The sequence below is a fragment of the Monodelphis domestica genome, chromosome 2, assembly GCF_027887165.1.
Source record: "Monodelphis domestica isolate mMonDom1 chromosome 2, mMonDom1.pri, whole genome shotgun sequence".
NCBI lineage: Eukaryota > Metazoa > Chordata > Mammalia > Didelphimorphia > Didelphidae > Monodelphis > Monodelphis domestica.
This window is the reverse complement of record NC_077228.1, coordinates 372,292,474-372,305,547: the sequence shown is the minus strand read 5'-3', so window position 1 is coordinate 372,305,547 and position 13,074 is coordinate 372,292,474. Positions and strand designations below refer to the sequence as shown.

The window sequence follows — 13,074 nt, the reverse complement described above, 5'->3', positions numbered from 1 at the left end:
AAAATGGGGAATGTTTCCAGTAGGGAATTTGTTCCAATGGAGGATTCCTCAATGTGGAAATTTTTAACATTCACAAGTCTAAGAAATTTCAAGATTTACACAAAGCAGTCCATGACACACAAAAAAAGAGTTAAGAACCCGTGGTCTGTCATTCAAAGATGACACTAACCAGGATAAAATTTGGTGGTAGTGACCAATTCCAAAGATTTTCTGCTGTCACCTGCCAGAAAGGCCATTTTTAAAAAAAGATATGAGGTGTGGGGAGAGACAAGTCAAAAATATGGTCCTAGGGACCTTTCCCTTCTCAAGAAAACACTTCAGCAACCCTTGAAAGGACCTCCAGGTAGTGAGGAAGCCCCCTGGGAATATTCTCCCTCCGTGGGCAAGGCAAGCTAACCCTTCAGTAAGCCAACAAAATGAAATAATTCTTGACTGTTGGAAGTGACTTGACCTTTCTATTACCCAGCTGTGGCCCATTCCAATAACACTCAACCTACACATGGATGATGGAAAGGTTTGGCCTCACCTAGAAAGAAGAGCATGCCTCTGACAGTGCCCCACCTCCCCCATTCTCTTCTGATTGGTGGGCCAATTATAGTGCAGAGTAGGCTCCATTAATCTCTGTCAGGACCCACAATCCTGTCTGCTCTTTTTCTCCCTGGGACAGATATTTCTCCTTGGGACAAATATTCCTAGTAGGCAGCTAGGTGGCATAGTGGATAAAGCTCCTGGCCAGAAATCAAGAAGACCTGAGTTTTAATCCTCTTTGGACATTAATTCTGTGACCTTGGGCAATTTCCTTAATCTCTGTGAGCCTCAGTTTCCTCCTCTGGAAAATTGAGATAACAACAACATCTACCCAGGGTTGTTGTGAGGTTCAAATAAGATAACAGTTGTAAAATGCTTAGTACAGTGCTTGTACATCGTGAGTGCTACATAAATGCTAGCTAATATTGTTACCTCCAGGGAAATCCTCCCTATGGTCTCTTTCAATGTCTTTTGGTTGGGTATAAGGACATGTTGTGTGAATGAGAATCCTTGCCCAAATGATGACTTTAATTAGGCATTTAAGGCTTAAATAGCACTCTCATGCTTTATCCTGATTCAATCTTCTTACAATCTGATGAGGTAGGTATATTCAACAGGTATTATTCTTCTCACTTTGCAGTGGAGGAAACTGAGGTGCTAAGAAATTACATGAATTGCTTATTGTCACATAGCTAGTAAGTCTAAGATGCAGAATTTGAACTCCAAACTCTCCTGATTCCTTAGAAGCCTTTAGAAGCTTTGCAACCAAGACTCTCATGGCACAAGGAACTTTAGAGGGGACTTTCACACATCTCGTGGTTTATGGCAAAGGGTTCCTGTCTGCAAACCTGGGGAAAATCTCTGCCTTGCAGGCACATTGAATAATACCAATTCCTTACTAGCATACACATGGTTTGCAATGTTGCAGAAGCTTTATACAGGGAAGAGCAAAGACAAAAAAACAGAAGCTTTTGAATGAGCAACCACGAATCCCATAGACTCCACCATGTAAATCCTCACAGTTCCAAAGAGGATTTGTCTAGCTGAGGCACCCCCGGGGAAGTCATGGAGTCACCTAATGCCCAGACAGTAAACTCTTCCCACTTACAGGGTTTCATCGTTCACCTTATTTCTCCCAGAGGGTGGCTCCACACATTGCTCTCTGCTGCCCTCTGCTGGGTAGTCCCTTGACACTCTGTAGGTTGGGTTTTTTGGTTTGGGTTTTGTTTTGGCCAGAGGGCTAGGGGGAATCAGCTTGAGAGTCCTTTACTGTTCGGAATGATGGTGTGGAATCCCCATGAGCTAGAAGGCAGTTTAGAGATTATCTAGCCCACTTCTCTCAGTTTTTAGAGAGGAGGAAACGGTAATACAGAATGCTTAAGGGACTTTCCCAAGATTGCCCAGATAATAATAACAACAATGATAATGATATCTAATATTTATGTAGCACTTTAAAGATTATAAAACATTTTATAGTGTTTCATCTTATCCTCATCCTAGACAGGTGCTATCATTGCCCCATTTTAGAGATAAAAGTTACGTTTTGGGGCCAGGTCAAGCTAATAAGTGTCTGAGGCTGCATTTGAACTTGTCTTCCTGATTCCACTGCAATTTAGGATTTGCTCCAGAACCATCACTCTTCCACCCTGCTATAATATCCCCTAACAAAGACAGGGAGAGGGGATGCTTTAAGAGCTTTCCTTGTCTGCCAGGAGTTATAGCTCTTTCTCTGTGGCTTCTATGCCCCACTGAGATTGCCTCTGACTGACTGAGTCTTAGAAACCCTTTGCCCTGAGGCCCACCAATCACACAGAAGCTTTTGCCAGGCCAGCCAGCTTGTTTTCTGGCTTCAGAAAGGTCGCTAACCCAATCTCCAGTTTCAGTAGCATTACTGAAACTTCTGTTGCCCTTTTTCCTCTCACACCAGAGGTAGGTGTTCTTCACTCAAGGAAAAACCCCACTTTTATAGGAATCTACAAAGCTCCCACTTTGTCTCCCAAGTTCATTTGTACAAGCAGCAGTTGGGTATAATTATTCAAATCATTGAAGGCTGTTAGCACTCTGCTTGTTAGTTGCCTGCTACATACTCAGAGAACCATGCCCAAGCTGGCTTTCTTCCTTTTTTTTACAACATGTTTTATATTCTATTCAAAGATATCTTATTATTTTATTTTCCTAATTACAGGCAATAACAATTTTCCACTTAAGTTTTCTGAAATTATAAGATCCAAATTGTCTTCCTCAATTCCCTTCCTCCTTTAGAGATGGCATGCAATTTGATCAGTATTATACATGCATTATCATGCAGAATATACTTCCATAACTGTCACTCTTGTAAGAAAATACTCATATAAAACCAAAACCCCCCAATAAAACCATAAATAAACAAATGTGAAACCAGTATGCTTTGATCTGCATCTGATTTCAACAATTCTTTCTCTGAAGGTGACTAGCATTCTTTTTCATGAGTCCTTCAGAATTATCCCAGATCATTGTATTGCTGAGAAGAAGCCTTCTTTTTAAAAACAGCATCGGGGCAGCTGGGTCGCCCAATGGATTGAGAGCAGGACCAGAGATGGGAGGTCCTGGGTTCAAATCTTTACTCAGACACTTCTTCCTAGCTGTATGACCCTGGGCAAGGCACTTAGCTTCCCATTGCCCAGACCTTACCATGATTCTGCCTTGAAAACAATACACAGTATTGATTATAAAATGAAAGGTAAGGGTTTTATAAATAAAAATGAAAACATCATCAACTCCTTTCTTGTTTTCTTGGGTTCTGTGAATAAAAAAACAAAACCTTTGCTAAGGACATTTAAACAGCAATGAAAACAAAACAATCATAGGATATGATTTAGAAGAAAAATCAATTCAATATAACATGAAACAAAGGAAAATCAGTTGGAAATGAGGTCAGAAGAACCTGGCTGGAATTCTGGCTTTGACATTAATACCCATCTGGCTTTGGGCAAGTCTCCTCCTATGATCATAGATTTGGAACCAAAAAGAACATTAGAGATCATTAGAGATCCCCCTCATTTTACAGATGAAGTAGCTATGGCCCAAGGAGGTAACTTCCCTAAGATCATACTGGCTTTCAGAGAAAGGAATTAGAACAAAGGTTCTCTGATGTCAAATCTGAATTCTATCCATTGTGCCATACTGCCTCATCTTTCAATCTTTTGGCCTCCATTTCCTCATCTTGAGAGATGTGGTATAAGGGATACTGGTTGGAACCTGGAATTTTGAAGACCTGAATTTGAATCCTATTTATGACATTTTCTAGCTCAGGATTCTGGTCCAGTGAATTAGCCTATTTCACTGGTTATCAGTTTTCTCTTCCATAAAATGGGGATAAAATAGTACTTTTATATTTAGTGAGGTTATTGTGAGGCTTAAATGAGATAATATAAGTAAAGGATTTTACAAACCTTAAAGCATAATACTGTAAGGGGGAAAAGGGATTAATTTTAAAAAGAGTCGAACAGGATTCTTTAAGAGTGTGGTTGCCAGGAATTTAATTTATTCCAAAGGGATCTATTTACAATTTATTTACAAACTGTAGCAAGAGTGAAATAAAAAAAAATCAGAGAGAGGATAAGGTAAGTCTCTCTTGAGGTTAGTTTTTTCAGAAAACCCAGCAGTTAAGAGTCAGCTTTTCACTCACCAAGTGTCAGCTCAAAGGACGAGATTTTAGAACAGCCGTACCAGGAACATGGTCTTGGCTCCAGCCTCCACTCCAAAGAATGAAGAATTGTCTCCAGTCTCCACTTCCAAAGAAGGAAGAACTCTGTATCACAGGAAGTGATAGCTCCTTTTAAAGACTCTTCTTTTGCATCACTTCTCATGTCTTCCCCTAACTTTATGTCTACCAATCACAATCGAAGCTTTGCTTTAAGACTGCCCAGGGGAAGTTAGTTTAATTCTGATTCATCACCCACTATTGCACATGTGGACCACAAACTTCCCACTTAATGATTAAGTGGGATGTTTACACTTTTGGTGAGTAGATCTAAAAAATAGGCAGGGGTTACAATTTTAATCTTCACAATCAGGGGAGAGTTCATTTTAATCTTCACAATACCAATGTGAATTCTTTACTATAAAATTATGAGATTGGATTAGGTGACCTCCTAGGTCTCTTTCAGTTTCAGATTTATTATTTATGACTTTTGTTTCTGAGTTTTGGCATCTTCTTGGAAGGACTAATTCCACAGGTATGCTGGAGTCAACACCAAACAGCTAGAGAGCTTACCCGAATTTTCAGTATCAATAACCTATAGAGCTAATTGTTAAATTCTACATGTGAGCATTTAGTTCTCTAAAATTAGCAAAGCTATAAATTGGAGCCTGGTTTATTATTTTGCTGATTGTCTAGATTTAAATGTTATTAATGTGGATTAAGCATACAAATTTGTTGGGTGTATAGTAGGACCTTGTTTTACACAAACTCAACACATGAATTCAGGCATATGTGATTGGCTATCAAAAAAATAATGGCAGAAAAATGAGTATAATAAAATTTTTAATTACAGGCTAAATCTGTGCTATTTTCCCAAGCAATATAAAGTTTCTCAGTTTACCCAATCACACTCATTCTCCCTCTGAGAAGTATTAGTGTGAGTCATTATGTTGTTTTGCACCAAACATTAACTCCCACATTAGTCTTTGGAGTTCTCACTTGTAACAAGTGTGGCATCAGAGCATTGCTCTCTTCTTTCATTAATGCTATTTAGTTATTAATAATGGCTCCAAAGTATAAGAGTCATGATCTGGTAGCTCTGATAATCAGCTGGACAAAAGTCATAAAGCTGTGTTGGAAAATCTATGGCATGTGTGCCAGAGGGGGCTGCTCCCTTCCTCCCCTCCACCATGCCTCAGGACATTTTTTCTTATACTCACCCTTTTGCTCAGCAGTCCAATGGGAGCATTTCTTCCCTCCCCTGCTGGGGTAAGAGGGCAGCTCATATGTAGTGTGAGAGTGCCATTTGGGCCCTTGGTCTCTAAAAGTTTTGCCATCACTGTCATAAAGTATCTAGGTATGTTAGTACAAGAAATACTATTAAATAATAGGGTTCACTATTAGGAGTGATTTTCAATTTATGGGAAGGATCTTGGAATGCATTGGTCACATAAAATGAGGTCCCTCTGTATTATCTTTTTTTTAAAAATGATTGTTAACATTTACCAGCACACCTTTGATTCTCACTCTCTGCCTCCATTTCCCAGTCTATGAAGAAATTTCAACATATCCTCTCATAATGACTTCTGCTCAGTGGCATTCTGAGATCCAGAAGTTCAATGATTGTATTTTAAACCCAGGATTACTAAATAAATCTATTTTTGGAATATTATAATTATGGTATCTTCCAGAAGTCCCAGGCACATCCAATCTGTTAGGCAGACAACTTCACACCTACAAGTCTTGACAAGAAGAATAAGTGTATGAAAATTAAATTCCTGCTCTTGGTATTTGATTCTAGGATGCCAGACTTAGAGATGGGAAGGAAAATAGTTCACCTTATCTAACCTACTCATTTTAACAAGAAAAAACTGATCTCCAAAAAGTGAAGTGACTTTCCCAATGTCATACAGTTAATGAGCAGAGATAGGATTTGAACCCAGGCTCCATGACACCAGATTTAGTGCTCTTTCCACAGTCACAGGGTGGGGTGGGGGCACCGGGGACCTAGATTTGTCTTTGATGCAGTCACTTATCCATCTGAAATCATGGGGGGAAGGGGGAGAAGGGAGAGGAAAGGATGAAACATTGTATTTGTGGGTGGTATTCCTGCTGCTCCCTGGCACTTGTGACTGATCCACAGAGATTTCCATCTTCTGGCATGTTCTCACCCCTCCTGCTCCCTAGGGGTGAAGAACAAGTTGCTTGGCTCTGTTTCTAGGTACCATCTGTGGCTGTCTTGTCTGTTTGGGGTTTGTATAAACTCAAGCAGCCTGTCACACACACACACCTCATGGGGTTGGGGATTAGGAAAGGTAGAAGAGCTGTTAAGTAGTTTGGATCTGTTTATATCCTGACTTTTCTCAGGGCTGGAGTTGGAAGTTGACTGAAATGGGGTGGGGGTTAGGTGGAAGACTTTATTGGGAAGAAAGGAAAAGGAAATATGCCCTGATTATGGGCTTGGTCCTTGGTGGTACAGGGAGGAACATGTGTTTGTGAGGCTCTTGATTTGACCATATTGAGGTCATCATCTGCTAGCATGTGTGTGGCAGACCTACCCAGGCTGGAACTAACTGCACAGGAGGGATGAAGGTGTTTTTCTGGAAAGAATCAAAAAGGGGTGGCAACCAAGTTCAGGAAGTAGAAAGAACCTAGTAAATGTTTATAGAGATGATTGATCAAATATAGAGACCTTTTGGTCAGAAGCATCTAGTAGAAAAGGCCATTTGGTAGGGCTCATAGTTTTGCTTCCACTACTAATTAGGGGTGCCTTTTTGGGCAGGTCACTTTGTTTTGCCTTTGTTACCCCATTCTTGAAGAAATGGGAAACCCACTTTACACAGACTCTCCATGGTTAACTGTTCTAATTCTTAAGAAAACCAGTGTATGAAAATCTCATCTAGCAAACAGATAAATTAGGGGGTGATTATCCACCATGCATAAGTCTTTATTTTTATTTTGTCTGATGAAAGGATTTTGTTCTTTTTTTAATTAAAATTTATTTATTAGCTATATTAAAATTCTTGGATGACGCCCTCCCTCCCTTCCCCCTTTTAGAGAAGACATCATTTGATGAAAAGAATAATGTGTATACAAAACGATGTCATGCTTATTTCTGTTTTATTAGTTCTTTCTCTGGAAGTCTTCCTTTTAATAGCAAGTTCTATTAATGTCCATTGTATGAAAAGGATGTTATTCATTCATCAACTTTCTGTCTATTACATAGGTACCTAGTTACCTGGGCAGAAAGAAGAAAGAAATCTAGTTAGTGACTTCCCTCTGAGATTTTCTACAATTTATCGTGTACTTTTACAAATGTAGATGTGTATCTTGTTTCTACAGAGTTATTTTTGCCTGTTTTCTCCTCCATTAGAATGTTAGCCTCTTGAGGGCAGAGACTACTGTTGTTCTTCTTTGCATCTTCTAAAGGACAGGGCCTGGTGCATAATAAGTACCTAAGTTTGTGACTGACTAATTGGTATTGGAGTCAGATGACCCAAATTCAAAACCCATCTCTCTGCTGCTTGATTCCTCTGAATCAAATCTGTTGGTGAGGGAACTCCACTCAGTTCCGTTTGAGAAACAAAAGAAAATTGTCTCAAGGATACCATTTTTCCCCCATCAGCTTCTGTCAAAATTTCAAAGTGGGGGGGGGGAGGGAATCTCTGATTTTTATGATGCTTCCAGCCATGCGACATAGGTCTTACTGAATCAAGTCAGCTTCCCAAGCAGTCTAGTTCTTTCTAAAGAATTAATCCAGGAGAGCTTTGACTTTGGCTCTAGGGTAACAACTTGGGGACAGGGTGGAGAAAGGAGAGAATCAGGGAAATCTTCATGATGACCCTTGGACTACATGCATATGAAATCACTTAACTAACTAGTCATGTCAAAATACAGCATCTATTAAGCAGCTACTCAGCAGTGGGTTAAGCTCCAGAGATACAAAGAGGGCAGAACTAGTTCTTGTCCTCAAGGAGATTAGAATCTGATGGGGAGGGGGATATGACGACATGGAAACAACATTGTACAAATAAGATATATGCAAGATAGACGAGAATCTCAGAGTAAAGGTATTATTTAGATATTTTCCCACCCTCATCCCAGAGTTGGGGGGGAAAGCTTTTAAAAAAACCATTTCATAAAAGTAAAGTTCCTCCCATCACTCATTCAAAAGAGATAGCTAGGTAGCATGGTGGAGAGAGTTTTAGGCCTGAAGTCAGAAAGATTCCACTTACTGAGTTCAAATCTGGTCCCAAACACTTACTAGCTTTATGACCCTAGGCAAGTCACTTAACCTTTTTGCCCTAGTTTCCTCATCTATAAAATGAGATAGAGAAGGAAATGTCAAAAACACCTCAGTATCTTTGCCAAGAAAATCCCAAATGGGGTCACTTAGAGTTGAAAATGATCGAACAACAACAATCACTTCAAAAATGGAATACACCATTCCTCTGAAAAGTCCCCAGAATAAACTCTCCCTTCAAAGCCTTATAATAAGACTTTAGGCAAGAAAGACCATGAACGTTCAGTCTGGAGGAGGTTCAGAAGTCAGACAGATTAAAATTGCATGTTGCTTTCTGGTGTTCCTATTATATGAGAAAATATGATAGCACTTAAACAGACACAGAAAGGGGTCATTGGGTTAAGTCCAACTGAATGATTTGAGCTAAGGAGACAGCCTTAAAAAGAAAATCTATACTGGCCTGAGAAAAAAGTTAATGGGAAATGTAATTGGAACAAATAAAATGATAAAACACTATAGGTAATGCAACCTGAAGTGCCCTTTGACCTAGGAAAGAATGAAACATAAGGCCATGAAGGGACATGATGGGGAAAAGAGCCACTCATGGCAGAAAATATGATGGGTTTTTATCACAGGGAGAGCAAGGGGCAGGACACGGAGAGAGAAACCTCTAAAGAGTCCTAGAGAGCTCTGTTGAATAGGAGACAAGAAATATGCTAGGTTTATGCAATCAGGGTAGATGTCTGCTTAAAGGTTCATGCCAGAAGGGTCTCTTCTCTGTATCCCTGAGCTCTGTGCCTGGGCCAAGCACTGGAAGGACTGTATGTCCCAGCTGACTGGGAGGGAACCTAGAGATTTTATTGTCCAAGGTAAGTGAGGCAATCTTAGTGCATAGAGGGGGCGCAGTGGGGTGACCTCCTTTGGAAATGGGGACAGAATGGGAGGCAGGGCTTCTAATAGACTATAATACACAGATGTATCCCTGGCATCATGGAAATACCCCAGCCTGGAAAACTGTTTAGATTCAGGGGAAAATCACAGAATCTTCTTGTGAGCTCTTTTAAGAGAAGGGCTTGTGGTGGGCAATAAAAGAGAGTTACCACTATTTACAGTTGAATGTGTTGCATTCTTAAATATTTTATATAATTATTGAAATTATATGTTTATGGATGTTATGTATTATGTATGTATTAATAACATATAATAATACCTTTTGGATCTATAATCATATGACATGTGATATTATATATGTACGTATCCCCCCTTTCTGAGCTTAGGACTTAGGGTGCTGTAGCCTCAGCAAACAGCTCAACCAGCTGAGCTGTGAACAAACCCTTCATTTGGACATTGATTAGTTGGCTGGGGGCTTATTGCCAGCTGAAATGTGCCCATTAAGTCCTGCCATGCATAGCAATCTTGTGAAAGGACAGAAAATCATTTCTCAAAAACGAAAGCCAGTGAGTCTTAAACAAAGGAATGGAGGAAACTATTGAGGAATAAGTAACAGGCAGAAAGCCTTTCATTCAAAATACTTCTTCCCCCCACCTTGCTCAATAGGGAACTAATAAAAGGGGGGGCAGAGGAAGAGAGAGAGGGAAGGGGGAAAAGAAAGGAAAAGAGAAAGAGACAGAGACAGAGACAGAGAGAGAAGCCTATCATTCACAATTCTGAGAAAGATTGTTCCCTTAGAAGATACTAGATTTTGCCTGCAATTTTGCTGCATGCACATTCTTAGGAGTAACATTAAATGTGCGGTTGTTTTTAGCATCTCAGTGTATGTTGCAACTAGTTTTCCTATAATTCCTTTTAAAATGTTATTGATATCTTCATGTTTTTCACAAGACTATCATTTCACTACATCTCCTTCTTCCCTATTATGCCTGCCCTCCCACCTCTCCCCACCCCTGCCAACTCCCTTGGAACAATGAAAAGGAGTCTAATTAAATGGACCAATACACCTCCTATGTTTGTTTGCTTCCCCCAGAACTGACATTCTTAGTAATCTGACCTCTTGATTCAATATAATTCACTACATTTGATCTGACTATATTTATTGCTACACTTGTTATACTAATAAGTAGTATTTCTTGCTACATTTATTGTCATTGTATTTATTCTGAATTCAGTTGTCATTTTGTGTTGGTTTTCAAGTTTTATATCACTTAGTTGTGTATTTTCATTCCTGCTACTGCTTGTCTCAATGTGCATCAATTCACCTAACCTAAGAGTTCAGTTTTCAAGCTGGAAGGGACCCAAGAGGTCCCTCAGTCCAACCCTTTCATTTTACAGATGGGAAACTGAGGTACAGAGAGGAGAAGTAACTTTCCCAAAATCACGTTGATAGTAAGAAGCAGAGCTGGGGTTCAAACTTAGGTCCCATGGCTCCAAATTTAGTGCTCTTTCCATAGTCTTCCCCTGTTTCTCTCTCTTCCTGTAGTGCAATGACATTACATTGCATTTCCAGTCACCATTTTGTTCAGCCATTCCATAATCAAAGCCTACACATTTTATTTCTAGTTTTAGGCTACTGTTTAAAAAAATTTTTTTTTACTATGATGATATTCCCAGCAATAGCTTTTTTTTCAGAATTCCATTTGATTCTATTCCCTAATTTAATGAGCATCTTTAGCCTCATGGAAACAAACAGAAGAAAGCCAATGACTTGAAGGCAGTGCACACTGTGTGACCAGCAGAATGGGGGAAATAAGGGTCCTGGGTGAAATGGAGCCAATTTCTTTGCTCCCATGAATCCTCCATTTGTTGCATGCTGTCTTGATTACTTTCTTAACCAGCCCCCTCTTTCTCCCTTTGCTTCTGTGCTTTGAGTCCTCTATTTCTACATAACCACACGTTCCACTTCTGATCCTTTTCTTACCAAGATAGTATTGGAAAATATTAAAAGAAGGTTCCTGGATGAAAAGACCATACCTAATCTTTTCAACACCTCTAAGAAAGAATTCTCCTTATGACTATGGTCATGATTATGTCAAGAAGGGAGGATAATACTCAGCTTAGCTCAAGCTCTGATTTTTATTTGTGGAACCAGCAACTTTATATGAAATTTTGGCTCCTGAGTACAATATAACCCTTGGGTTCCAGTGGTGGCCCAGTTCCAAATTGCATTCTTTCCTCCCCAACATAAAGTATATATATATATATATATATATATATATATATATATATATAACTCTTCTCAGAGAAAATCCCTTCCTTCCACAACACTGACAGTCTTTATCTAAGAGCTGTTCACAGTGGAAAGGGCTATCTTATTAAGATAATGAACTCTCCATCACTGAATATCTTCAAGCAGAGGCTGGTTTGCCCCTTCTGTCAGAGATATTGCAGAGGGGATTCAGAAAGGAGTTGGATTAGATGGTCTCAGGTTCTGTGATTCTGAGGTCATATGGAGAACTCTGTGCTTATAAAGGTTGTCAGCAGGCTCCCTCAGCTGTGGCTATTTTGACTTTTGTCTTATTTCTGTCTGGGCATCCTGTTGGATATCATCCCCAAAGCATATTCTTAGAAAAGAGGCAATGATTCAAAAGCATTATTACTCCCTGATGGAGTCAGTATGTTGGGGGGGGGGGGAAGGAGAGAGAGAGAGAGAGAGAGAGAGAGAGAGAGAGAGAGAGAGAGAGAGAGAGAGAGAGAGAGAGAGAGAGAGAGAGAGAGAGAGAGAGAGAGAGAGAGAGAGAGAGAGAGAGAGAGAGAGAGAGAGAGAGAGAGAGAGAGCTCACACATATACATGCCCCCTATGACTCAGTTGACTTGGCTTAAATTTTCTGGCATGCTCCTCAGTAATTAAATGGGCTTGAACAAGGGAGGCTTGATTGGTTTCTTTTTGGTTTAATAGGAGTAGTTAGTGTGGCAGGATAGCTAAACTGAACTGGGAAGGGATCTTTTTGTAACCACTGGAGAGAAAATGATTCTGAAAGTTCAAGCCTGTCAACAGGCATCTGTGGTTGCTGTGTGACTGAACAGGCACATGGCTCTCAGTCAAGGCACCCACACAACCCAACCACACATCTGCTGCCCCTGCCTTATTTCCCCATGGTGTGCCTATCATTCTCTACCAAACTGAAAATTCAATTTTCTTTTTAGTTATCTTAACCATTTGTTAAGTCTAGAGGTTAGTTGATAAGTGGATATTGAACTGGTATCCAAGTCAAGAGTCAGAAAGAGCTAGATTCAAATTCTGCCTCTGACTCATTCTACATGTGTGACCCTGAGACTTTTCTTAACCTCTTAGTGCCCCATTGGTTCTATAAGACATAGTTTCTTGATCTGGGGTCTGTGAACTTAGTTTTAAAAAAAATTGTTGCATGAGTATATTGCAAATATAATTTATTTCCATTGTCATCTTATGTATTTTACTTTATGCATTTGAAAACCTTATTCTGAGGAGGAGTTCATGGGTTTCACCAGATTACAAAGTGACCCAAACCCTGGTCTAAGACTCTAAGTTGCAGAGAAGGCTACCCCCATTGAAATCACAGGTCATTATTCTCATAACAACATACCCCAGTCCTACCTCAAGAATTTGAGGAGCACTTCAAACTTGGAGATTTCAAATGGTTTTTTCTTAAGTGCTACCACAACATTCTCTAGACTCCAACTATGT

At 39.8% G+C, this 13,074-nt stretch overlaps 1 protein-coding gene across 1 annotated transcript in view; it reads left to right on the top strand.

The window, feature by feature from the left end:
• The window catches only part of SCML4 (Scm polycomb group protein like 4), a 206,755-nt gene that overhangs the window by 160,766 nt on the left and 32,915 nt on the right, over positions 1-13,074 (top strand). Inside the window, exon 6 of the mRNA XM_056818637.1 lies at positions 8,158-8,175. Coding sequence (XP_056674615.1) covers positions 8,158-8,175 — 18 coding nt within the window. The remainder of the gene's footprint in view (positions 1-8,157; positions 8,176-13,074) is intronic.